Source organism: Colossoma macropomum, unplaced genomic scaffold (assembly GCF_904425465.1).
Source record: "Colossoma macropomum unplaced genomic scaffold, Colossoma_macropomum, whole genome shotgun sequence".
Taxonomy (NCBI): domain Eukaryota; kingdom Metazoa; phylum Chordata; class Actinopteri; order Characiformes; family Serrasalmidae; genus Colossoma; species Colossoma macropomum.
In genome coordinates, this window is record NW_023494805.1 from 37,908,866 (window position 1) to 37,936,549 (window position 27,684).

The window sequence follows — 27,684 nt, forward strand, 5'->3', positions numbered from 1 at the left end:
TGACGATCCGTTCAATGATGCAAAGAACCCTGAATGAGGGTTCTTGAGTGTTCATAGTACTACAGAACTCTTGAAGAACCATCATTTTTAAGAATGCATATCACTTTTTAAAAATGGTTCTATATAGCATCAAAAAGGGTTCTTCTATCAGAGAACCTATAACACCTTTTTGAAAATGGTTCTATATAGCACCAAAAAGGGTTCTTCTATTGTTACAAACTTAACAACACATTCTCCATCAACTCATGGTTCTAAATAGAGCCATTCCCTTTACCACAGAACCCTTGAAGAACCATCTTTTTTTAAAAGTGTACATAACATTTTAATGATTATTTTCTAATGTACTCACATTCTTTCTAATAATAGAAGCCAACATGAAAGGTGGTTCCCGTTTTCCCAGCATTGGAGGTCTACAAAGAGTGGAGAAGCACCAGCATGTGCCAAAGAGCAACCAGACAACGAAGCTCCCCGTGATCCAGACCACCTCACTCAGGGTGCCAACTGATTTGGCAAACAAACGGCTGGTGCTGGGAAACCAGGGACTGAGTGAGATTCCCCGTGGTGGTGGTGGAGCTGCAGCTTTCGGGATTGAGACGTTTCCTTACCTGTACCTGCCAAAAAAGCCCTGCGACGAACTGAACAGACCAAAGCGCCCGAGAACCGGAGTGCGCCGTCGCACTTACTTCGAGGCCCAGGCAGGATTCAGGCCATGAAAGAAGGCAGTGAAACACATCTTTAGAGCGAGAGATGAAACTGGACATATGAACAGTAGAGCTGAGGTGATGAACTGATCTCAGGACTGCAGATCCAACACCAGCCATGTCCCTGGAACCATTGGGAAGAGTCAGGAATGCTCCAGTAGATCCAGAAGAAAGATCTCATCCATACCACCTTGTGAAAAACTGGTGGATTTTAATGTTGAAAATAAACATTGCTCAGCATGTCCACTTACTGTCCACTGCATGAGACACTCCTACCTTGTTGGCCCACCTTGTAGATGTAAAGTCAGAGACGATAGCTCATCTGCTGCTGCACAGTTTGTGTTGGTCATCCTCTAGTCCTTCATCAGTGGTCACAGGATGCTTTTGGCTGGATATTTTTGGTTCTCAGTCCAGCAGAGACACTGAGGTGTTTAAAAACTCCAGCAGCACTGCTGTGTCTGATCCACTCAGACCAGCGCAACACACACTAACACACCGCCACCACGTCAGTGTCACTGCAGTGCTGAAAATGATCCACCACCCAAATAGTACCTGCTCTGTGGTGGTCCTGTGGGGGTCCTGACCACTGAAGAACAGGGTAAAAAAGTATACAGAGAAACAGATGGACTACAGTCTGTAGCTGTAGAACTACAAATACAGCAGATCTCAGTACTGTTTTAATGAAGGATCAATCCTTTCCAGTGGTTGTAATCATTGAGCCAATTCCCATTAAAAAAAAAAAAAAGCAAAACCATAAGCCTTTAATCTTAATGGCTCTAATGATCTGTTTTCAGCAGGGTGGGCTGATATGAGTCAGTCAAAAAAATCTGAGGGTTATTTCTCAGGAGCCAAATTTCAGAAACAGGAAAAAATGGCTTAACGGGAACTCCACAGATTTTTCAAAAGTGCAAAATAATTAAACACTTCATTCTAGAGAAACTTACATAGTCAGAATTGCTCACAGTGGTGGTGATAGGAACCAGACGTCCACCTCTAAAAGCTCCCTCACACTCAGCCTGATGTCTGAGACGTTGATTTTACAGTAGTTTTGCGATAAAGTTTTTGGACTAAAATGTATTTTAATCAGTTTATTTTAATCCAATTTTAAGGATACAAGAAGGGTGTTCTAAGGCAAAATAGTCCCCAAAGAAAAGGTTTTTCCTACTATTTTACCATCATCAACATTACACACAAATCTCAGAAGACACATGTAGGTTCACTGGTGGTTTTGGACAGTAAATAAAATGGCTATATTTGTGTTGTAAACATGGCGTCTCCTGGTTCCCATCACCACCACTGTAAAGAAATCAGAGTCTGTAAGTTTCTCCACAAATTTCATTTCACATCAAACCACTATGAATGATTTTGTTTACATCTCAACCACTAAATAATGCAGAAATTTTGAAAAATCAGTGGAGTTCCCCTTTAAGTCTCACTCTGATTTCAAACAGGACTTAACAATGTCTAGGAGAAATAGATAAGATTAAGAGGAGACAGGGCTGTGCAGTATGACAATATATATCATTATCATGAGAAATTATGTCATAATTCAATACGACATGCTTTTGTGAACATATTGTGTATATCATCAGTAAGCATAGAACACTGACCAACGGCAAGTTTCATTATAAAGAGAGCCAGTTTAACTGGATTTAGTCAAAGTCCTTATAGGAAAATCAGTTAATTAGGCAGCTATATTTGCAACGCCGCCGGGCAGTTATTTCCCGCCGTACGTGACCAGGCCCCTCTCTATAAGATGGGGAAAGACCAAAATACTTCAAACTGAAGCTCAAATTACTGTTTCAAAAACATATTTGAAATCACTGGTGAAATATGACGAAAACATCATAAACAGTTTGTACTGTTAGCTCAAAAACACATTAAAAAATAGTTGTTCTGGCTACTGCGCTTGGGCAGGTCTTCACAACGAGGGAGGGCTTTCCCTGCTCCTCTGCATAACTAGCAAGCTCATTGGCTCTTCGCATTCTTATTTTAACCAGTAACTGGTCTCCTTTCTTGTAACATCTCTGATTTAGTGCAACACAGAATGTCAAATATTGAATAAAAATCATTGTGTTCACATTTTCTAATAGTATTTTTAAAGATGTAGCAATACTGGTCCTTTTTCCTCTGTTCTAACTCATCAGATATCTGGAAAAATAAATATTGTGATGTATCTTGTATCGTGAAAATTTCTTGAAGTATCGCGATATTACATTTTTGCCATATTGCCCACCTCTAACAGGAGATCTCATTTAGAATATTTCTTCCCTCTGGGTTAGCAACTGACTTTTGTTTTAGGTTAATTTACAACTGTTACAAGCCAAAAAAGCCAGAGAAACTAAATAAAGATCACAAAAGTGGAGAAAATGTGCTACAATCCAGCAGAACAGCCTGGCCAGTCCAGTCCAGCAGGCCACAACTGCTGGAGACCCCGTAGCGACCTCACCACGCCCGCCCCATTGCGGCAATATCCATGCGCCTCACGATATAGTCCTACGCATAGGCTTGAAAGCTCCGTCGCAAGTTTCACGAATAAACGACGCTAAACCTCTCCGGGAAATATTTTAGTTGCGGTAGCTGGTGCGAGTGGTGAAGAATCTACAACCGAAGGAGCCGCTAATCGTAGCGTTTTAAACCGCTCGGGAACGATAGGGGAGGAAAGGGAAAGAAGTTCCGGTCAGATAAAATCGCCTGAGGCTCGATCGCTCTTCCTTTCCAAGTGAATGCCGAAGTCGCGAACGGACCATGTCTAGCGGTTCTGCTGATTACCACAGGTAGTTCGCTTTATTATCGGGTAAATTTGCTTGTGTGCGACGCTACGGGGTTTTATCTTGTAACGACCACGGTTTCAACACTCCCCATTTTCGTGTTTTCATGTTAAATGGCCGGTGAACGGCCGTGGCGCCGTATCGCGGCCTGCGCCACACCGTTTAGCCGCGTAGCTAAAGCTAAATACCGAAGGCACAAAAACAGACAACGGCCAGCTTATGATGGTTTATTTGCCCATATTAATATAACATCATTCTTCAGTTACGCTATTCTGTCTAAACTAAAGGGATGTATTCAGTTAAAACGTAATATTTTGTGTTTGTTTCGCTCCACGCCCGCCTCTTGGTGCTGCGGCCTGTTAGCCTGAGCGGGTAACACGTTAGCAATGCTGCTAACAGCTAAGAGCTATTTCAGGCCAAAATCGGCATCTGCGAGGTTTAACAGCTCTTTAGTTTTGATGTTGTGGTGTTTTAATGTGATGTTAAGGAGTTTTAACATCCTGTAAGTAGCTTTCCAGACTTAATATTGACATAATGGTCTAGTTTGATCTTAAAATCGTACAAATGCGTACGACGCTAAAGTTGGGTTCTTGTTCACCTGCTTCTTGTTCGAATATTCCCGTTCCACCTTAAATGGTGCAGCAGTCACATTGTGGCATTTAAGGACAGACTGTAGCGTTAACTGGTGCCCCATTTAAGGTGAAACGGGAAACGCCAAAATGTAAACTCGTATCCCTTTTAAGGTGAAACGGGAAACGCTAATATGCGACTGCTGCACCATTAAAGGTGGAACGGAAAATTCGCACAAAAAGCTGGCGAATATCAAGCCAACTTTAGCCTCGTGAAGTAGGAGTGCATGTTACTGTAATGCAGTACTAATGTTACTCGTCATGGAGAGAGGGGCTCACTTTGCTCACTCTATCCACGTGGCATGCCAGGAACGCGCCTGGTTCCCCACACATTATAAAGCTCATAGCTTGCCTTGCAGCTGGGACATTTCTTCATGCAACTCTTTTAGGAGTTGCTCTTAGGTGGTCCGCAAAGCCTTGGAAAAGCCTGGAAAGACCTTTCCTAAACTTTTTTGGTCTTTTAGCTCTAGAGATCGAGACCATGGAGGGCCGGAGGGTATGGAGCCGGATGGTATCATCGAGGTAATCACCTTGAAATGCCATAATTATAGTATACTTAAAGGGTAATTTCACCATTTGTCTTCAAATTTCTGAATAATTCTGTCATTGAGATCTAAATGGATTTATTCACAGTGGTTTGGCTTGCAGTGCTTAATTACCAAGAGACTTGCAGACTCAGATTTCCTTACAGAAACCAGGGGTTGCCATGTCTACGATACAAATATAGCTAATTTATCATCCAAAAACACCCGCACAGCTACAAGTGTCTTATGCATTTTAAATGTAATGTTGGTGACTGTGAAAGTCATAAATCTGAAATGTACTTCTTTTGGGACTGTTTCGCTTTACTGTGCTCTGGGTAGCTATCTGCCATGCATGGAATAATACATGTTTTAAGCCAAAAGTTAATTACAAAACTATCATAAAACCACATGTCAGACCACCACCACTGGGAACGACTAACTTGGCAGGTTTCTCTAGAACTCAGCATTTCACTCCAAACTACACTGAATGAGCTGTAAACAGTCAGTTGCTTAGTTGTGTAGAATTTTTTGGAAAATGGGTGGAGTTTAACTTGAATGCTCACACATTCGAGCCGAATTTGACACGTGGTTTTCTGTCTTGCAGAGCAACTGGAATGAGATCACAGACAATTTCGATGATATGAACCTGAAGGAGACACTTCTCCGCGGGATTTATGCATATGGTTTCGAGAAGCCATCAGCTATTCAGCAAAGAGCAATTATTCCTTGCATAAAAGGTGAATTTATTTATTTTTTTTAAATTGTTTGGGGAGCCAAATTATTTTATTTTACTGGGTAATGGCTGTTGAAGGTCTTCTTGTACTGCATTTGCTTGAGATTAATGTTACCCCATGTCGTTCAGGTTACGATGTCATTGCCCAAGCCCAGTCAGGCACTGGCAAAACAGCCACATTTGCCATCTCCATCCTGCAGCAATTGGAGATTGAGCAGAAAGAGACTCAGGCTCTGGTCCTCGCACCAACCCGAGAGCTTGCTCAGCAGGTATGCTGTACCCGAGGTCATGATAAACTTAAGTGTGTCTCAGACCAAGGCGGCATATTTGGGCGGTAGCTGAAATGAAGGTACTATTTTGCTTTTCTTCCTGCTATGTAACTGGTGAAATGTGGACTTTGTCTCTTAGTCTTATTTGATGTTTAGCAGGGAGTAGCAACCCAGTCATTTTGGATGTGAATTTACTGCTAACAGACTTTGTTTTTAGATGTCTTAAGATTTATAAGTTGATGGTTAAGAGCCATAAGCTATGTTTGTTTTTTATTTGTTGTTAATTTAAACTGACTTGTTCTTTGTTCTCTTCTCTCTGCTTTTTTTGTAGATTCAGAAGGTCATCTTGGCTCTAGGTGACTACATGGGTGCATCATGCCACGCCTGCATTGGGGGTACCAATGTTCGCAATGAAATGCAGAAACTCCAAGCAGAAGCCCCACACATTGTTGTGGGAACTCCAGGCCGTGTGTTTGACATGCTGAACAGGAGGTTCCTCTGTAAGTGTTTGAAACCAAAACATCTGTTCCTTGGCCTAATATATGTTGAACCAAGTGTGAAATGATGGTATCATCTTTCGGGACTGACATGTCATGGAGATGTCTTTCTTTTTTGCTGATCACGCTCTTGTCCAGTATATATTGTCTCTATGTGGGTTACTCTGGGCAATGAATTGCCTGACCAATTTTTTTTTTTCCTCATAGCTCCCAAATGGATCAAGATGTTTGTCTTGGATGAAGCAGATGAAATGCTTAGTCGTGGATTCAAGGATCAAATTTATGAAATTTTCCAGAAATTAAGCACAAACATCCAGGTTAGTTGAGCTTTACCCAACAGTCTCTGTTTACTTTCCTTTCCCTTCCATACAAAAGAACTGTGCTTAAATTACAGAATCCAGGTCGTCTTGGTTTATGTAATAATGCTAGCAGAGTAGCAAAGTGGAAGAAGAGCAATTGCCCTGCACCGGAAATGAAAGATGGCCGGACCTCTTTCTTAATGTCCAGTGGCCTTTGTTTCAAGGTTCAGTGCTACAGTTACTCAAGTTGATGAGGTCGGCAGAAGTGTTTAGTTGTCTTGTACCACCAAGAAAGCAAGCGTTATGAGTGATGCACACGTGCTTCTCTGCAGGTTGTGCTGCTTTCGGCCACCATGCCTGCAGAGGTGTTGGATGTGACCACGAAGTTCATGCGGGAGCCCGTCCGCATTCTGGTGAAGAAAGAAGAGCTTACCCTGGAGGGTATCAAGCAGTTCTACATTAACGTAGAACGAGAGGTGAGGACTTCTGTGGCATGTTTAAACATGTCCTGATGCTGTTTGGTAGAAAACCCCCCTTCTTTTCCAAAGCGCCATGCCAAAATCAGCAGGTCTAAGCTCTCGAGCTTAGTTCTGGTGGTCATGCTAGTATGGCATGTTTCAGAGAAGGGAGAGCAAAGACACAGTTTCGGAAATGAGTCTAGGGGGGACCTCTTTCTTAATGTCCAATGTCCTAGGTCTCGAGATTCTGTGATACAGGTTACAGTAATGTGACTAACTTTTGTCTGAGGAGTTCTTTGTCTTCGATGCACCTCTAACAACAAACTGACTTAATTTGCAGGAATGGAAATTAGACACACTCTGTGATCTCTACGAGACCCTGACAATCACCCAGGCTGTCATTTTCTTAAACACAAGAAGAAAGGTGGACTGGTTGACTGAGAAGATGCATGCGAGAGACTTCACCGTCTCTGCACTGGTAAGAGAAGTTCATTAAAGCTGCTCATTCATCCTGCTGCCGGCAGATCGATATCGCTTTAGAAGTTAATTTTTGTACCTACCGATTCTGCCTGTTGGATTAAGTATGAAATGATGGTAGTTCATCTTTCGGGACTGACTTGTTATGGAGACACTCTTCCCAATTTTCTGATCATACTTCTGACCAACTGGCCTTTGACGAACTTAAGTTTGAGATTAGTGTTTCTGCTGGTTCTAAATGAAGTCTTTTCTTGCAGCATGGAGACATGGACCAGAAGGAGAGAGACATTATCATGAGAGAATTTAGATCTGGCTCTAGCAGAGTGCTGATCACGACAGATTTGTTGGTAAGTTGATTGTAACCCCTCGGATGCTTTCAGTTATGGTTGCTTCCGCTTTAATTGTACTTGGGATTCTGTTGTGGTATGAAACGAATCAGATTTGTAGTATTAGGTAACTCGGTGTGCCTGTACTCTGACACAGTTATGGTTTCTGTTCAGTACGTGAAACAATAGGTTTTCACTTCCTTAGGTCTGTTGCGTAAATGCTTGCTCTGTAACCACATGCTGTGCAGTGCACTTGTGAGATTAGTAAAGTAACCGTTTTTCCGCAGGCGCGTGGTATTGATGTGCAGCAGGTTTCGCTCGTCATCAACTATGACCTTCCAACAAACCGAGAGAACTACATCCATAGGTGAGTCATAGCAGTGGTCAGGTGTCCAATTCTGAAACCTGTTGCAAAGCCAGCTTGCTAACTCGTCTTTCCTTACCAGGATTGGCCGCGGAGGTCGGTTTGGCAGAAAAGGTGTTGCCATCAACTTTGTTACAGAGGAGGACAAGAGGATTCTTCGAGACATCGAGACGTTTTACAACACGACCGTTGAGGAGATGCCCATGAATGTCGCTGACCTGATTTAAACTCCGGAGATTTTAATGCAGGGATAGCTATCGAATAATCACTTGCATTTTGCGCTTATTTTATTGGAAGAATAAAAAAAAACCTGTTCTCCTCAATGCTGGCTGTGGATCAGACTTGCGAATTCGATACGTGACGTGACTTTTTCTGCGTGGACGGTCGTAGACTCCCTACCAGTCTGCGCTGGTAGCGGAGTTTACAGAACATGGGTTCTTTAAATGTATTCTTTATCAGGTATTTTCTCCCTAGTATGTTTAAAATGTACGTGTTAGATGTTCTTCATCGTTTAGTAATCTACTTGTGGACTAAAAGATACAAGTGCTGCATCAAGTCTGCCAATTATGTTATGCTAACATATGTGTGCAGTTTAACTTGGTTCACTCTTCCCATGTCAGTAAAACGAAAGGCACTTTTTTTTTGTTTTTTTTTGTTGAATGTATTAATTTAATTGTATATTGTTATCAAGTACTTCTTTGTGTGAAGTCCTCTTCAAAGGTGGGTCTTAAACTAAATGTTCCATGTAGTGTTTGGCTCATTTGACAATAAAGAGGATAGTGGTACTCCGCCTAGAGCTTTTTTGGAGTGTTTTAAGCTTGACAGGTGTCTTCTGTATTTATTTATTTATTTATATAAACTGTTTTGTGATGCATGGCTGTTCTACAAAGGCCACTGTTGTAAAGGATTGACTTCTACATCTTTGGAGCTTTTGTGCGTCTGATTTTGAAATGCAAATGAGAATCTACCTGGGTGACTAGTTGGCTCCAGGGGTGAAAATACAGTTGATGTAGATGTCTGATTAGTTTCATGTTCAGAGGAGTTGGTATGTATCCACTGGCACACCACATTTGAAATGCAAAAGAAAACCATAAAGCCATAGCAGGCACATCGTGCTAGGTCCAGTGGAATTTGACTTTGGCCGTGCATACTGAAAGGGAGCTGGTGCTTGTGTGAAATGTACAGCAACAAGTGCTTTTGCAAGGCTGGAACTGTAGTATATTTGAGTGTAGGATTTTCTTGTTTTTATTAGGTTTTTATAGTTTGGGTCAAACCTTAAATGCCTGCTTCAAGCTGGCTTTGTATTTGAACCAACAGGCAAAGTGAATGTGTATTCAGTGTTAACGAATTGTATTCTGGCACTTTTGTCAGCTTGTGTTGGACTCTTTCCATGACTTATTTCGAGTTGAGTCAGGTGGCGTGACTTTAGTGACCACAAAAATGCCTCACATGCTAGATTGGCCAAGGTGAGACAGGCAGTGGGTTGCAGTCAGGAAAGAAGGGGCTTTCCATTGTGGTTGCTACTTCAGGTATACATGCACCAAGGTACTTGCAAGATGGTGGGAAAGCCTGTTTACTGTCCGAGCATTAAACGTATGCTTAGAAAGGAACGTATCTTAAGGCAAACAAAACTTAAGAATGGTTGGTGAAGGAGGCCTATCATTATTAAGAAATTTCTTCTTAAAACCCACTTTCAGACAGTTTCTATAAAGATTCTGACATTCCCCATGTTTTATTAGGGATTTGTTCTTCGGAAAGAACAGAATCTGCAATTTAAGAACAGGTCACGAATCGGAGGCAGACTTTTTCTTAGGATGTTTCTCAGAAATAAAAAAAAAACAAAAAAAACTTTCACTCACCATCATCCTAATTTTCTTGAATGCACTTCTCCAAGAAAAAAGCTAAAATTTGCAAATATTCAAAAATCAGAATAGTTTTTATTGCCCATCAGTGTGTCTTTTCCTAGCTTAACTTCATACAGTGTGAGGTCCATACTGAATTTGAATTAAGCACTTCGCATTAGCTGGTTATTCAGTTTAATCTGCTTAATGAGGATGGAAAACGTAAATTAAACCAAATGCCCAAAGACTTCTGAGCAAAGGAGTGGAGGTACTGGTGAAGGAAAGAGCCAATCGGGGGGGAAAATCATCTTGGCTTGTTTTACCAGTTGTATTTTAGTGAAATTTATTTTTACAGGCTCACCTTGACAACTCCGACAAGTAGGAGGCTGTTAAAAAAATTTTATTCCAAAATCTCCACGTGTTTTCAAAAGGAAATGAAGATGTCTTATTTATTTATTTTTTTTAATTAAGAAATTAAGAGGGGGGGGGCACATTTAAGAAAGCAACAACCCTCCTCTGTATTCAGCAACATTTCTCACTTTAACCACAAACCAAAAATTTAAGGTATGCACATAAAGAAGCAACAAACAGTTTATTAACAGTATAGAAAAAAATTGTCAATATTACTCAAATACACAAGTCACATAAAAGACCGTAACACGGACGCAGAACATTAGATTCTAGATATTTCCAGCAGTTGTTCACAGAGGGTGGCCTGACGTGGGCAACACGATCTGATGTCCAAGTCTTGCAGCCAGGACATTTGATCCTTTTGCTAAAAATAGGGTAGTCCTTCAGCAGGGGATAGGGACGGGTCCCCGGTTATGAAACAGGTTTCACTTAGAGTCGTCTTCAATGGACCCCATGACAACTCACACAAAAGCGTTGACCAAACAAATGTCCTCTCAACCATCATCCCTGATTACATACAACCTAGAACAAATATGGTCTTCAGAGCACAAAGCCACACCTTTGTAACCTTGTGCCAGTGCAATGTAAACTGTTGCTGGGAACACCACCTGTGGTGTTTAAGGCAAGTTTGAGGCATCAACGTCGTGCAGGTCTGATCATTCACAGTTTTTTTTTTACCACTGCTTCCCAGAAATGTTTGACGTATATGATGTACAGATCACAAGATGTGATTTTGAGGTCAGCGCTGAACCAATGGTCACACTTGAGTAAACTCTTCTTATGTTGTGTTTTTTGGCAGATGCTGAGGTAGTGAGTTACACATACGAGTAGAAATAGAGAACTTCACATTACAGTAGCAAACAGAGGAGCGCTGACGTTTTGAGGAACTGAGTGATTTGCCGATGCGCTGGCCCCTGCATTCTGGAAAACCCACATCCAACGTACTGTCCTTGCGGCTTGCTCCCCCTCCTCTGCATCTATGTGTGGAACCAGTCACCTCAGTGTTATGAGAGTTTTAGCTTCTCCCAACTTGCAGTCCCGAATGGTGGCTCGCTGAAGCTTAATATAAGAGTAAAAACACAGTAGACGAACATTCACCAATAGTTCCCAACCCTGGTCCTGGAGTAACCCCCTGATTCCAACACAACTGATCCAACTAATTAAAAAGCCCTTCATGGCTTCTTGTTGCGCTGGAAGCCACAAAAACTACTACAGTATGCAGAGCAGGGGGTAATGCAAGACCAGGGTTGGGAACCTTATGCAAATATACTTTATGAAGGCTCAAGGTGTCAAGAGTATAATCCTTGTATCTGTTCCAGACTCTCAAGGGTGTGCCTTGGTTTCTCTCGAGGTGTTGGAAAAATAAAAAGGCACAACAGAAGTGCTTATGATCATGAAAAATAACCCTTCAATATCTGTAAGAAAACAAAACTTTCTGAATAGATTTGACAAAGTGAAATGCAAGGATATTGCTTACTCATAACTGCTCTTATGCGTCATGACAGCGATGACATTTAAAAGTAATTTATGGCCCAAAAAATCCAAGTGACACATAAAAATACTACCAAAAAAAAAGACTCCTGCTCTCTGAGCAGAAAGTGGCAAGGTATTAAAATAGCAAGGCGGGGAACCCCAAGTGATTTCATACTAAACCAAGTCCCGTGTCCTACAAGAATGCTGCTTTGCATGGATAAGCATTTGCAAAAAATGGTTTACAAAGCAGTGCAATTTTAGCCAGAGTGCAGTAAAGTCTTCCAAAGGGTCCCGAGGATACTTTCTGCACTTCGGGATCGGTCGCATGTTTCCAGAGTTCATGAAAGTCCTTCACATGCCCATGCGAGGTCATCATCTGCTTGTAAATGCAGCGGTGATAAGGGGCCCTGCCCTCTCCCGAAAAGAAGACATGCTCCTGGGGCAAAACCCCTATCGCGTTGGCACAAATGCCCATGAAGACGTCGTCAATGTAAAGAGAGGCATTCAGGGTGAGGGAAGCCTGGTAGACCTTGGAGGCTACGTCTTTGGAGAGGACATAACCAGATCCAGGAGTGTAATCAGGATACATCAGCCAGGGATACATCTCTTCAGACACATAGTACTTGCTGTCCTTGCTACGAATTGGAGGAGAACCTTGATGTACCTTCCCGACCCAGAAGTCCTTTACCCCAGCCCGGTCGACCTCTTGCAAATAGTGGATGAGGTTGGGCAAGTGAACAAAGATGTCATCATCCGCAGACATGAGGAATCGGGCATGGGGACAGTATGCATGCGTCCAGCCCAACTGCAAGAGCAGCTTGATGGTCAGGTTGTGGAAGGTATCGAGAAAGTCCTGCTGGACCAAATCGTGGTATTTTTCATCTTCCTGGAACAGCTCCCTTTGCAGCTTCTTCCTCTGCAAGGGCTGTGGGGGGAGGCCAAGAGCAAAGACCACTTTCACTGTAACACCCAAGGTCTTCTCAATGTAGGCCTCGTTGCCCCACGTTGATCGAATGGCCCGCCTCATCTCAAAGTTCTGCGGTGAACTCTTGACAAACAGCAGGAGCAGGACATCCTTGTCGACACACTTCCGCTCGTGGTTTATTAGGTAACGGTGATTGCTAAACTTCTGGGCTTCTTCACGGCTAATTGTCAAGTTGGCAGTGATGAAGTCGAAGTTGGTAAGCAGGTGCCGTAAGGAGTAGGACTTTATATGACTCACTATATTATTGTCAAGACTTTCCCAGTACAACATGACCACTGATAACGCAAGGCAGGTCATCATCAGCTGCTGAATTTGGCGTTTTTTGATCCTGCGAAAATTCACAAACATCCTGGACCCTCTGAGAACTTCAGCTGCAGTCATGTTCGAGAGGTGGCAGAGAACAGGCCTGGGTTACGTTTCATAGAGAGACATTGCTTCTCACAGTGTCCTAGTTGGAGTTCCATCATAAAGCCGAGACCATTTCAAATCTGAAACAGAAATATACGTGTATATTAGTTACCGGGTTTTTGATCAAGATTTCAATACCTTGCATACTTAAATTTAATAGAGGGAGATTCACTCGAAAGAGCCCCCCGAATATTCTGTAATAACTCTCGCTAGGACGAAGCAATCTGAATGAAACAGGATGCCCCTGCGTCGGAGCGATGAGGTAGGCGCCGGACAGCTGTCACGACATTCAACCTCCATTTGTAACTTCCTGGTGCAGACCCCAGTACCCCTTCATGTGTCTGGCAGAAAACGGAGATCACTTCCAGCATTGCATGTAATGCAATCAATTACACATATGTCAATGCATGTTGGGTATTTTTTTGGTTCTGATTGCTTCATCCTAACAGGAGTTACAACAGATATATTCAGGGCCTCTTTCGAGTGAATCTACCTGTATAAATGGGCATCTGATGCCTCTAATGAATAGGGGCTATTTGATTACAAACAGTATAATTAGTTCCATTTAATTGTGAAATTATGAAAAAAGTAGTTGCGACTCCCTCCAAATGATCAAATATTGATGCATATTGTTTATTGTGTTAAAGTATTATGATGTAAATTTATCATCCACCCCTACTAAGTCATACTGTTTGTAACATAAACATTAACATAAAGTAGCAATAACATCTTAAAACTGTCTTGACAAGAAAGTAATCCTGTGGATTTTTGTACCAACACACTCTCACTGGTCACTTAATCAGGTATATCCACCTTATATTTGCACTCACTGTCTATTTTGTGAGGTCCACTTACCAAACAGGTGCACTTTGTAATTCTATAATTACAGATCGTAGTACATCTGTCTGAATTATTTGTTAGGCTCTTTTTACTCTGTTCATCAACAGGTCAGGACCCCCACAGGACCACCATTGAGCAGGTATCTTTTGGGTAGTGGATCATTCTCAGCAATGCAGGAGTATTTAAACAGCTCAGTATCACTCCTGGACTGACAACAGCCCACCAACCACAAAATAAAAAAAATAAAAAAAAAGTAAACAGCACCATGTGGTAGATACTGACCACTGATGATGGACTACTGGATGACTAACTCAAACTGTCCATCAATACATGAACCATAATCTGTAACTTTATATCTACAAGGTGGACCAACAAGGTAGGAGTGTCTAACAGAGTGGACAGTGAGTGGAAACAGTGTTTAAAAACTGCAGCAGCACTGCTGTGTCTGATCCACACACACCAGTACAACACCCTTTACCGTTACAGTGTCACTAGCGTTGTTAATGATCCGCCACCCAAATGATACTCGCTCAGTGGTGGTCCTGTGGAGTAGATGGCTTAAGCAGCTGCTCATTATCATCAAATCATCACCAACACAAACATTTTATATAATACCCATTATACAATATTTTGGCAGCTTGCGGTAGTCATTGCTATAAGTTAGCCTTTCATTGTACAGTACATCACAGTATACCAGCAAGCAAGATAACCAGTTCACAAATGTTATGTAAACAAAGTTATTAACTTTTGTTTTGCCCCCAAATTTAATGTTGCCATTGATATTATAACAATGTAAAACTATTGAAAAAGGCCAAGGCCCTGACCACTGATCAACAGGGCAACAAATTACGCAGAGAAACAAATGGATTATAATCTGTAACTGCAGAACTACAAAGTGTATCTACACCGATCAGATCAGGCATAACATTATGACCACCTCCTTGTTTCTACGCTCATTGTCCATTTTATCAGCTCCACTTACTATATAGGTGCACTGTGTAGTTCTACAACTACAGACTGTAGTCCATCTGTTTCTCTGCATACTTTGTTACCCTGTTCTTCAGTGGTCAGGACCCCCATGGACCCTCACAGAGCAGGTACTATTTGGGTGGTCAGCACTGCAGTAACACTGGTGTGTTAGTGTGTGTTGTGCTGGTACGAGTGGATCAGACACAGCAGTGCTGCTGCACCTATATAGCAAGTGTAGCTGAAAAAATGAACAATGAGCGTAGAAACAAGGAGGTGGTCATAATGTTATGCCTGGTCGGTGTATAAGGTAAGTGGAGCTGACAGCATGAACAAGGTAGATACCTAATAAAGTTTGAGCAACAGAACATTCATTTTTGGTGCAATAAACTGGCAACGCAACACTGCTCATCAGAATCGTGACCCCTATTGTGGATATCCATGTATTTTAGTACACAACAGTAAAGCTGTCACTGAACAAATATGCATATGTAAATCTATTTGACTGTACAAAAACAATGCTCTACTGTCAACACTCCAGTTTGGCAGCCTAACTTCATCCTGAGAAGAAATGGCTCTGTGTATATTTATCTATCAAACAGACGTTTGAATATCACCTGATCTAACCTGCACACATTAGCGTACGGCCCTGTTGGGGCTTTTGTCAATGAAGTGTCCTGGTTGTACTTTTTCAAAGATCCCTGTGTCAATGTAAAAGCCAACACAGCAAACGTGCCATAAAGTGGCCAATAATGGAGGGCTTTAAGGCCTTAGAGGCGGTGAAAAAGTGCTGAGGGGGATGCAGAGCTTTCAAACGCAGTGAGAACACAAAGGATGCCCAGAACCCACAGCTTCCGCCAGGCACGGGAATAAAACCAGTGGATCATCACTCTAGAATTCCTCGCAACGTTCCTCACATTGCTTTGTTTTGGCCCAGTTATTCCACTGTTCATCGGCTTAGAATGATAAGGTTTGAAGTTCTTTCTGAACCCAGGATTGAGATGTTGAGGACCAAAGCTTTTACTTGGGTCCACTACACAACTTTTAAAGTCCGAACAGATTATAAAAGACAGGGCATCTCACACTATCTGACTGGTTTTTGCAGATTTTTCTGGACGACTGAAATATTGGGGATCACACACTAAACCAGGGGAGACATTCAAAAGCATGCAATGACAACATACAATTCCATACGTGTTAATTTCCAATTATATAACCTTTCATACAACTTGTGACCCATACCCCTCCCTCCTTTTTATTCTTTAAAAATGATTATTTTCTCTTTTTGACATTCTTTGAAAGAAAACAACTATATACATTAAAACCTGAGAAGATGCCTGGGGGTAAAAAAAATATATAAAAGGGAAAAAAAATACATAAAATAAAATAAATAAATCAATAACTGTAAGGACAAAAGCAGAGTCCTCACTCAAATTGTATCTCTACAAACTCTGGTCTTACAGACTTCATATAGTTGACCCATTTTAACCATAATTTTACAAATTTTGTCTTACATATTACATATATTTCATTGACCAGGTGTATCCAGTCATCCACTGTGGGGGGTCAGGAGACAGCCACTTCATTGTTACAATGCAATTAATAGAATGTCCCATAAATATTTGTCCGATCTTGTTACATCAAAATTTAGCACCCCTTGGAAAAGTGTGTCAAATTGACAAAGTAATTCTAAACTAAAATTTTCAGTTCATTTTAAGCAACTCTGTTCTTAATACTGAGCATTCCCAAAATACACACCAGTGACTGGCTTCCCGCTCTCCACACATCCTCCAACATCCCTGATTTTCTACAGGTTTCTGCTTTGGAGTAATAGAAAAAAAATTGAGTAACACAATTCCACCCAAATTCTCTTCAGACGTGAATTAGTACATCTCCACTAAAATTCACATATCTTATGCCATATTTCACTCGAAATGGTAATACTACTTTCTTTTCCACATTTTTGTTTTCTATATTCTGTAGAACTTCCTTTTTTTTACCATTAAGCCTTTGTACATTTCAGATATGATTCCTTTGTGAGGCTGAGACTGATTAAGCAGGTAAACATGTTGAATTGAGGCTCACTGATTTAAAAATGTGATCAGGTATTTTTTTAGCGTTTTAAATGTACATAAACTCGATTGTGCTCATTAAAAAGCTTCGCTCCACATGTGAGACTTTTCACCGTTTTTCTTTGTTTACTTGTGTATTTTCTTCTTTCATGCTCTCAGTTTTCATTGGCTGTTGTGGGAATCGGTTCAGATTGAGTCGTTGATCAGTTTACACTAGATTTCGCTCAGAGTCGGGTTGAAAAAAAAAAAATCAAACGTTTGATAAACATGTTTTTGTTTATCATTAAAAAGAGAGAATTTTGCTAAAGGGATGAGTTTGTGTGGGTAAAACATGCAATTTGAATGATCCACATCCATCAGTCACACTGCAGATAGAACCTTATAACACCAGCTTTGTATGAACTTCATATGGGATTTGCAGTAAAGGAACGTTTTAATTAACCTATCAAAAAATCTGCATTAAATAATTAACTGTATGTACATAACTCAAATGCTAAATGATGTCAGATAGAAACCTGAAATAATTATAAGCATATGGGTAGCTTTTCATTCCATTTTATGAGCAATAAAGGGAACTGCTTACTTCCATGTCTGGGACTCCTAGAACAAAACTCCCTTTACTAACATTAGAGAACTAAAACCAGATGAAAGCACGTTCTCAATATTTTGTAACTGACATAAAAGCACTAAAAGACTGTATTTAAAATTAACACTAACAATTCTGCGAATCGACTTAAGTAGCCTAACTGCACTACAGAAGCACTCATACAGAAGTTCTTCTCAGAAAACCTGACAGACACTGGCACCCAGCCATAAAACGTCCTGTTGTCATTTTTGGATTTACACTCAATGACGCCTGGTTGAATAAATAAAAGTAAACTTGAATAATTTAAATGGTTTCAAATTCATTTTTGTGACATTTTTTAACTTAAGTGACCAAATTCTCATTATCACAACATAGTAATATTTAAATACTATTTAAAGACAAATGTTAAAATGCTTTATTAATCCATAAACTGTTATGAAGTATTTTGAAACAAAATGTTAAAATATACATTTTACATAATACAAATTTTGCACTGGGGTTTTTGCTGCTATTTGTGCCACATAAAATTTTATTGTTCTGGTTTATGTATTATATATATTTTAATGAGGTTCAAAGAAAGACAAAAACAAATTAATTTTTCTAATTTAAAAAAAAAAAAAGGATCTGCAATGAGAAATAGATATGTGGACACACTGCAATAAAAAAAAATATCCAAGAAACATTATAATACAGATATGAATGTCTGCTATAAGAGCTCAAACTGATCTACAAAATTAAATGAATATTATTTATCTGCATTATATACTGTAGAGAAATGATCTGATGTTTTAACTTTAACTGTTTTAATATGGTTCCTAAATCTGCCCTGACCAACTCTAAGTGCTATTATTGTGAAATGGAAGTGTCTAGCTGGGCTGTTATTCAGGCCCCTTAGTTTCAGTGAAGGGTGATGGTAATGCTACAGCGCACAAAGACATTTTACACAGTTATATCGCTGCTGTCGGAAGAAAACCTCATATCTCCAAAATGATAACTACAGAAGAAAGAAAAAAAACCTACTTTACTTTTAATGTAAGTCAATGGAGCCAGACTCCCCCCCCCCGCCCCAAGTCATTCTGGGCCGTTTCTTTTGGTCCATTCATCATGAAACTTACACACAATAAAAGGAAAGGGTAACAGAGTAAAGGATAACAGGCATTTTCAATGCCAAAAACTATGAAGCAGCGATAAGTTTCCAACTTTGTGGAAGCAGTTTGGGGAAACCCTTTCCTGTTCCAGCATGACTGAGCCCCAGAGCACAAAGCGAGCTCCATAAAGATGGATGGTTTGATGAGTTTGGCGTGGAGGAACTCCAGTGGCCTGCACAGAGCCCTGACCTCAACCCCACTGAACACCTTTGGAATGCAGATTGTGAGCCAGACCCTCTTGCCCAACATCAGTGCCTAATCTCACGAATGCTCTTTTGACTGAATGGACACAAATTCCCACAGACACGCTCCAAAATCTCATGGAAAGCTTCCCAGAAGAGTGGAGGCTGTTACAGCCACAAAGAGGAGCAAATCCATATTAATGCCCATCGTTTTAGAAGGTGTGACGGATAGGTGTCCACATACTTTTGGCCATATAGTGTATGTGTGTGTGTGTATGATATATATCGCTGCTGTCAGGAGAAAAGTCTCCAAAATGGTAACTTTACAGGAGAAGGAAAAAACCTACTTTACTTTTAATGTAAGTCAATGGAACCAGACTTTTTTTCCAAGTCACTTTCTTTTGGTCCATTCTTCATGAAATTCACAATTCAATGTAAAGGGCAACAGGTATTTCCAAATTAAGTCAAAAACTGAAAAACGACAAAACCTCAAATTTCAATTTTTATTCTGACAACAGTGATATGCTACTAATTTCAGCACTCCCAACTTAAAACACCTTCCCACATGCTTGGTGTGGATGACAAACTGTGTTTCAAAGTGGACGGTGAGTACAAACTCAACTAACTGACAACTAAGTACTAACTAAGTGTTAGCCTAACTGTCCATCAGAATATTTCCTCTGAAATAGAAGTACTACTGAAGAACATGTAGGTTACATGCTTTAAATCACTGGGCAACCAACCTCGAGAATACACAAGAAGCCAACATGAGCAAAGTGTAAAGTCAACAACAACAACAACAACAACAACAACAACAACAACAACTCAGAAACAAAGCAGCTTGTTTTTCCGTGGAACCATCACTGAGCAACGTGTCAAAACATTTCAAGCAGCGACTTGAACTTAAAACTTCTGTTCGCCATAAACGTTGCATGAGACAAGTGTGTGTATCAAATAACAGCACCGAGCTCATCCCTCAGGCAACGGCCAAACACATCTGTAAACAAGGCAGTCCGTCAAAGGCACATAACTAGGAGTCCTGGCTGACCATCTGAGTGCTTTCTGTATTTGTCATGCATTGGCTGACTTAGCTGGTTGACTGGTAGTGCCTGTAAAAGGTGAACTCCACTGATGTTTCGAAGGTTGTGCACAATCATATCATTAAGATTAGAGGTGGGCGATATGGCAAAAATATTATATCACAATACTTTAAGACATTTTTTTATGATTGTTGAATCAGAACATTTAGTTTTTCTGAGATTGAATAATTTGGCACAGACAAAATAGAAACATAAAAAATACTGAAACAATAATAATCAATCGACCCTTATTTAACCTCGGAGAACACCGAGGGTGACCCTCATTTACAATGTTGCCGAGTTGATACAGGAAAAGGGACTGATAATGTGTCAAATAATGTGTCATGACTCAAATCAGGCAAGTATAAAAAAAAATCAAACGTTAATAATAAAAATACATAAAAATACAGTAGAAAATACACCGATCAGGCATAACATTATGACCACCTCCTTATGACCTACACTCATTGTCCATTTTATCAGCTTCACTTACTATATAGGTGCACTTTGTAGTTCTACAGTTACAGACTGTAGTCCATCTGTTTCTCTGCATACTTTGTTAGCCCCCTTTTACCCTGTTCTTGAGTGGTCAGGACCCCCATGGACCCTCACAGAGCAGGTACTATTTGGGTGGTGGATCATTCTCAGCACTGCAGTAACACTGACATGGTGGTGGTGTGTTAGTGTGGGTGTGCTGGTGTGAGACACTGACAGCTGTAGGGGGCGCTCAAGCCATTTGAACGTTTTTACTTCTTACTTTGCCACAAACAGAAAATGGACACTTTTAAGATCACATTTGACCAACAGCCGATTTGGTCAGACTCTGAAGATGAGACCACACTAAATTCCCAAACTGTCATCACCACTGAGCAGCTTTTCAGTCGGCAGCTGTGACAGAAGAACAGCTAAACACCTGGACCTCAGCCAGAAATGAACCCAATACCATTCGCCAAACTAAATGGGCTGTAAGATGCTTTACAGACTGGCTGGAACAAAACAACATTAATAGTGATCTGGCAAAAATGGACAAAACTGAGCTAAACTTGATATTGCGGCAGTTTTATGACTCAGTCCGTAGTTCAAAAGGCGAGGCTTACAGCAGACTGTGCAGCGAGAGTTCGTTACTCTGACGTAGCAACAAGCTGCTCGTTAAGGAACTACTCTATTTATTTAACTGTTGTATAAAAGCAATAGTTATAAAACCAGTTCAGTTTTCAAATAATCATTTGGGCACCAGAAAGCTGAAAACACATTAATTAAACGTTACACATGTCTTGCTGATGAACGGAGCTGTAGAAAGCTTTAAAACACAGACAGCTGTGTAACATTGAGAGCAAGTTATGAAGTAACTAGATGATTATAGAGTAAACAGATGATTACAGCGCATTTTAAAAGATCAACTTATTCATTTCTCACTCACAGAATTATTGAAATATTGAATAAAACTATGTATTACATAATGTTATTATTGTACATAAAATAACAAAACTTGTTAAAATACACTTACCTCATACACTTCTCAATTCATAAGAATCTGTTAATATCACATAGATATTACTCGTATGGTTTCTGATACTGAACAACTAAACATATGTTTTTCGGTATTTAGGCCCAATCCCATTTCACCCCTCGCCCCTACCACTGAGCCCTTCCCCCTCCGTTTTGCGCACTCACATCGAGGGGTAGGTGTCCTGATTTTTGTTGAGATAGAGGGGTAGGCTTAAGTGTTTGGGCTAGATGGCCCTTCAAATGGAGGTTTTTCAGAGTCACACTCCAAACAGAGTGTTATGACAAAAAAAAGAGAAAAACCCGCAAGATGGCTGCACAAGAGACCAAAGAAACCCACAAATGTGAGAATTTTCTGTTAATAATTACGATAACCATTATATTATCTTAGTTTAATGTCATTTCAATGTATTATGGTTCTTTTCTTCATAACAAGCATAAAAAAAAACCTTAGTATGCTGATGTCTCGGTTGCTAGCTAGCTAAATTACCCATTCCACCTTAAATAGTTCAGCAGTACCGATGCCTGAAGCGCCACAATGTACCTGCTGCTCCATTTAAGGTGGAACGGGAAAATTCAAACAAGAATCTGGCGAATATCTGACTTCAGCTTCATATCTTTGCAGAATTATAAGTGGCTTATAATAAATAAGTGCGCTCTTTGAAGGCACATGATGTCCTGAATGTAACTGAAGCCCAGCAGTCAGGAGCTGAACTTTACCCTCCTCTGTTATCACTGCAGACTGGCAGCGTCGCCTACAGAGCAGCGCTGGTAGCTGTTAATGAAGTAATGCTCTTTTTATTTGAGGGTCCCATTTTGTAGGAAAGATAAAAATAAGAAATGGGATCGCGCCTTAGAGCGGGGACTCTTTCAGTTTTTTAAAGAAATCTGCATATATTTCCGCACCTCCAAAGTTCAGCCTTAGAAGTTGGTTGCATTTCTTGCTTCTCATGATCCAAGTAATCAAACACATTCAGTGTTGAGGTCTGGACTCTCAAAGACAAAAGCTTTAAATGCTGTTTATCTGATGGAAACAGTTTTGGTGGTCTGCAAGGTCTTGCAGGTGCTTGTGAGGAATCCAATTTTCTCTATATCTATTTTTAACTCCAGTTTTAGAAACTCCTTAACTTATTTTTAACTCCTCCTTATGCAAGTGGATTGTCTTCTATCTAATCTCCTCAGAAATATCGCCTGAAAAATGAATAACCTGTACTTAATGACTTTTTTTTATCTGGAAATGAAATAAATGAAGGGTGGTCTCTGCCTTTTACACAGTACAGTTTCACACATCCCGTTTTAAAGCACTTGACTCATGTCATCAATTGTTTAGAAAGCCTGACATCATTTTCAGGTTAAGCAAGCAAACGCTCATGGCCTCATGATGCCCTGATAGAGGCAAGTTAGGGTTTTTTCCTCATAGATCCTTCCTTCACCAAAAGTCACCAAACAATACAACTCAACTGTTGCAGGGACAAGTTCTCTGCTGATCTGAGTGACAGCAAGGAAAAATATGCAACGCTGAAAAGAAGGCGCTTCTGCAACCAAACATATGGCATATTACAACATCCTGTTCATGAAAAGAGAAGCTGGAATCACCAAATTTGTAGCAACATGATCTGATTATGGTCTCTTAACAATGATCTGCATTATATCACAACGTAATAGAAGAATTAAATCCTCAGTGACTTTCTTAATCCATTCATGTCCAATGAGTAAATTTAGTATGATGAGGAAAAAAATGCTACAGAAATTTTTTCAGACCGGACTAAAGTGATTAAATTTGGTGCGGTTACATCTTAGAAGTACGTCTATCAATACTCATTTGAATTAGTTTGATAACATGCCATTTTCATACTTCCATTCCCAATCAAATTTGGAATTTCTTTAAAAATCAGCAGGTAGGGCTGAAAGATCAATCATTTTTATATCAAAATTGCAATGTGAAAGAGTGCAATTTTCAAATTGCAAGAGCTGCAATTTTTTTGTTGTAGTCTTACAGTCTATTATCCATAATGTTGATAGAACGCAAGTTTTAAGTAGGGAAATTTTACCTAATGACATTAAATCACATCCACAAATAACTGGCAGGTTAACAGTTAACAGCGAATGTTAAAAGAGAAATAGAGGAACTGGGCGTTGGTGTTTTAGGGGGCCGTATCCCTGTCAATGGCGGATTTTGTTGCAATTTTGCACCTAAAGTTCAACAGGGGTTCTCCAGATGTGTATTCTCAATTACGAGACCACATCTGGCTCCGTGAGACTATGCTCAGGCGAGCTCAAGAACACATGCACTAATGAAAATTAAAACATAATCATGAAATAATGAACATTAATGGGTTAAAATCAGTTAGATTTCCTGTTGGAACACTAGAAGTGATGCTGAAATAAGGCCAAGCTATTACAACACTACTTCAAAAATATGATGTTTCTGTTTGGACAGCCAAGCATCACTGGTCATCTATCTGGTCATCTCCGTTTGAGGCCTACATGATCATATTTCTTGACAACTGCCTTACACTTACACTTACTGGTCTCAACATGCAAGGAAAAAAAACAAGTGTGAGAGAGAGTACTATAAACAGGCTTTGACACACTCTTATGTGAAGATACAGCGTGCAAACGAATGCCTTAGCTCAGTGGTCACCAACCCTTCTCCTGGTGGTACATCTGTCCTTTCCCTCGGTCACCCGATCAAGGTCCTCTGAAGCTTTAGTTGGTACACTGTTAGAAATAAAGGTTCTGTTCAGGAACATTTTTCGTTCATCAAGGTACAAACAGTGCAAATGTTCCCTTAAAGGTACAACAGTGGTTTTAGGGTCCAATTGTGAACCTTAAATAAGTTTATCCAGCTGAAACGTTCGTATTTGTACCTTTTCATAACCGAATGTTTTAAAACAGAACAACAAAATAAAAGCCTGGAGACGAGACGGGGTGTGTGGAGTCAGTACAGCTTAGAAAATATAATTTCAGTGGATTATGGTACAGTTATGTTCCCTGACTAAAGGTACTGAGATGTACGCTTGAGGGTCCCACCCCAGTGACAAGAGGGGCACTGCGCCAGTGACAGTTTGGTACCTTTATTTCTGAGAGTGTAGGAAAAAGCAAATATTCAAAGGGTCTTTAGTAAATGGTGATGATTGTATACAGAACTGCGAACCATCTGAATGCAAAATGGTTCTTCTCTATGATGGAAAACTTGCTGTAAATGGATCAACAAAGCATTAAAAAGCGTTCTACTATTGTTTGGTACTATACGGGACCCTTTCTTGCTTCTCTTGGGTGCAATTACATTCGAACCTTCATGCATCATCCTCCACTGACATCGCTAAAGCTGCTAACAATTCTGTTTCCCCGGGCTCAAAACTAATGCGACAAACTGACGCTTACAGCACTTACACTTGCTTACAACTCAGCTCCTGAGAACAGCTGACTAAATGCTGTGAGAGACGTTCTTCCACCGGAACCCACAAGAATCTTATCAGCAGTTTCTTAAAGACATAGATCTCAGAACTGATATGAAAGTGAATGATGAGAATGACCAGAGGCAGCAGAGTTAGACAGTATAACACGGAACAATGCTGAGCCCCACAAAACGGACACATATTCCACATTCTTCTTGCACTGTAGGTCCAGTTGTGACGTTTCTGTGGGTTTACGTACCAAAACCAGTTGTAATCTCTTTGGGCCTCATTCACAAACCGTGCTTAAGAAGAAATTTCTTCTTAAAACCCACTTATGCAGTTTGTGAGAAGATTCTGACATTTACCAGTGTCCTCTCATCTGGAATTTGTTCTTAGGTAAGAACAGAATCTACACACAGTGAAGAGCACAAAGGCGTGAACAACTCCGCAGTTTAAGAACACGTCACGAATCTGACGTAGACTCTTTCTTAGGAACTTTCTCAAGAACATGTTTAAGAACAAAGTCAGGGAGAGAATGAGGCCAAATAACGATAAATTTCCAACCTCTCTTTATCCCTTAGGAGTCTGACAGGTTCCTGGGCCTTTAAGATGGACATATGTAACAAAGCTCTGTTCTGATTGGTTCCCTCATTATAAAAGGAGGCTGAAACACTGCTTATAACTTCGGTGTGAGTAGAAAGATGTGTGTAAATGAGTTGGTTTTCTGTGACATCACAAAACCAACAAAATGAGCTGTTTTCACAGCTTAGTTTCCGTACAGAGTAGGAACTGAATAGTACTTTTTGAAACTTTAACTGTATTTAGGTTACATACTGAACAAGATAAAATAGAAATAAGTCTCTAATCATTCATATATATATACACACACACACACACACACACACACACACACACACACACACACACACACCTCATCTGCTGCTGCACAGTTTGTGTTGGTCATCCTCTAGTCCCTTCATCAGTGTCACAGGACGCTGCCCAAAGGATGCTGTTGGCTGGATATTTTTGGCTGGTGGACTATTCTCAGTCCAGCAGTGACACTGAGGGGTTTAAAAACTCTGATCCACTCGCACCAGCGCAACACACACTAACACACCACCACCACGTCAGTGTTACTGCAGTGCTGAGAATGACCCACCACCCAAATAGTACCTGCTCTGTGAGGGTCCATGGGGGTCCTGATCACTGAAGAACAGGGTAAAAGACAGATGGACTACAGTCTGTAATTGTAGAACTACAAAGTGCACCTATATAGTAAGTGGAGCTGATAAAATGGACAATGAGCGTAGAAACAAGGAGGTGGTCATAATGTTATGCCTGATCGGTGTATTATATATATATATATATATATATATATACATACATATATATATATATATATATATATATATATATATATATATAGATAGATAGACAGATAGATAGATAAAAACCTAGTATCTCTAAGGAAAAAAAAACTTTACTTTTAATGTAAGTCAATGGAAGCAGACTTTTTCCTACAAAGTCATTTTTGGCCATAAATGTAAAGGGCAACAGGCATTTTCAAATTATGCAAAGAACAAACATACACACACATTATATATTTCATATATATATATATATATATATATATATATATATATATATATATATACACACACACACACATACACATACATACATACATACACACACACACACACACACACACACACACACACACACACACTCACACTCACACACACTTCTTTCTAATCGCATGCCATCTGCCAACACTTTACATATGTAAGGAAGTGGTTAGCAGAGTGTCTACAATTTCTACATTTCAATAAATCATCACTATGGCTTGTTATTTAAGACACAGCACTGAAAAAAAATGACAGATTTTGCCATTTTGAGCCTCAACCGCTCCTCTTTCACCAAACATCCAGCCCGCGTTTTTCTTCTTTTTCCTCACCAAACTCTCAAACCAAACACTAAAGTTACACATCTCCTATTACAGAGAAAAAGACTAAAAATGTGGATAAACGGTTACGTTTTGTAGAAATATTAAGCATTAGTGTACGAATTTTGTCTCTTCCACGAAGCTGAAAGCTCTTCGAATTTTCCGTTCCACCTTAAATGGCACATCAACCGCCCGCAGCGCAGCAGGTACAGAACGCGTAACTGCCGCCCTTTTTAAGGTGGAACTGGAAAAGTTCGAATAAAAGAGCGGTTTTCACCTCGTTGTGTTTCCCAATGTGAAAAATCACACGAAAAACATGTTTTCACTTTTATCTGCTTTTAAAAACACCGCAGACACCCGAAATTAATGTCACTGAACTACCTAACAGTTGACGTTAACTCACCCCTCACTCGCGGTAGTACTTAACATTAGAGACCGGCGTCCTCCTTCGTCTGAGGCGAGGGGAAAATGTGCTAATGTTAGGGTGGTCCTCAGGTCTGTGGAGCTCAGCACCCGCCTTTATCTTCATCTGTTAAAAACTGGTTGGTTTAAAGTTGACTTAGCTCCGACAGAGCTCCGAACAAGGCTGGGCAGAGTGAGAACTGATGAGCAGAGTCTCTCCCTCCCTCCCTCCCTCCCTCGGTGCTGTAACGTTGGTGGGTGTCGCTGACGTTGGAAAAAAATCTGTCGTTCACGTTTCCGACCTAGTCTGGCACCTTTTAGGTCGTGTGTACAGCCACCAAACAGACACTAAACCTGCTGATCCCGCTTTTTTTTTTTATCCCTCTTTTCT

The 27,684-nt window shown here is 40.4% G+C and overlaps 2 protein-coding genes and 4 non-coding genes across 7 annotated transcripts; 5 read left to right on the top strand and 1 right to left on the bottom strand.

Annotated features, from left to right (window-relative positions):
- Positions 1-3,351: 3,351 nt before the first annotated feature.
- On the top strand, positions 3,352-8,838 carry eif4a2 (eukaryotic translation initiation factor 4A). The gene is made up of 11 exons (XM_036596230.1): positions 3,352-3,478; positions 4,566-4,623; positions 5,230-5,362; positions 5,488-5,627; positions 5,959-6,127; positions 6,332-6,441; positions 6,756-6,899; positions 7,222-7,359; positions 7,616-7,705; positions 7,972-8,051; positions 8,131-8,838. The coding sequence occupies exons 1-11, from the start codon at positions 3,450-3,452 to the stop codon at positions 8,273-8,275; spliced, it is 1,236 nt and encodes a 411-aa protein (XP_036452123.1). The 5' UTR covers positions 3,352-3,449; the 3' UTR covers positions 8,276-8,838.
- On the top strand, positions 6,182-6,252 carry LOC118826809. The gene has a single exon (XR_005008811.1). It is a non-coding gene; the product is annotated as a small nucleolar RNA SNORD2 (small nucleolar RNA).
- LOC118826805 lies at positions 6,485-6,663 on the top strand. Its single transcript, XR_005008807.1, has one exon. It is a non-coding gene; the product is annotated as a small nucleolar RNA SNORA81 (small nucleolar RNA).
- Positions 6,984-7,141, top strand: LOC118826806. The gene has a single exon (XR_005008808.1). It is a non-coding gene; the product is annotated as a small nucleolar RNA SNORA81 (small nucleolar RNA).
- LOC118826810 lies at positions 7,463-7,536 on the top strand. The gene has a single exon (XR_005008812.1). It is a non-coding gene; the product is annotated as a small nucleolar RNA SNORD2 (small nucleolar RNA).
- Positions 8,839-11,618: 2,780 nt separating the features above from the next.
- b3gnt5b (UDP-GlcNAc:betaGal beta-1,3-N-acetylglucosaminyltransferase 5b) lies at positions 11,619-27,507 on the bottom strand. Of its 2 annotated transcripts, XM_036596231.1 has the most exons (3): positions 27,295-27,507; positions 24,194-24,266; positions 11,619-13,246 (listed from the first exon to the last, which is right to left on the bottom strand). In XM_036596231.1, the coding sequence occupies exon 3, from the start codon at positions 13,137-13,139 to the stop codon at positions 11,967-11,969; it is 1,173 nt and encodes a 390-aa protein (XP_036452124.1). In that variant the 5' UTR covers positions 13,140-13,246; positions 24,194-24,266; positions 27,295-27,507; the 3' UTR covers positions 11,619-11,966. The 2 variants fall into 2 exon arrangements, with proteins under 2 accessions (XP_036452124.1, XP_036452125.1); XM_036596232.1 differs by lacking the exon at positions 24,194-24,266.
- Positions 27,508-27,684: the final 177 nt, after the last annotated feature.

What these genes read in the sequence shown, in the direction of transcription:
- eif4a2 (XM_036596230.1), top strand. Translation starts at nt 3,450, where the DNA reads ATGTCTAGCGGTTCTGCTGATTACCACAG. An exon ending in AATTATTCCTTGCATAAAAG is followed by an intron (nt 5,363 to 5,487) that starts GTGAATTTATTT and finishes CATGTCGTTCAG; the next exon opens with GTTACGATGTCATTGCCCAA. An exon ending in CGAGAGAACTACATCCATAG is followed by an intron (nt 8,052 to 8,130) that starts GTGAGTCATAGC and finishes TTTCCTTACCAG; the next exon opens with GATTGGCCGCGGAGGTCGGT.
- b3gnt5b (XM_036596232.1), bottom strand. Translation starts at nt 13,139, where the DNA reads ATGACTGCAGCTGAAGTTCTCAGAGGGTCCAGGATGTTTGTGAATTTT.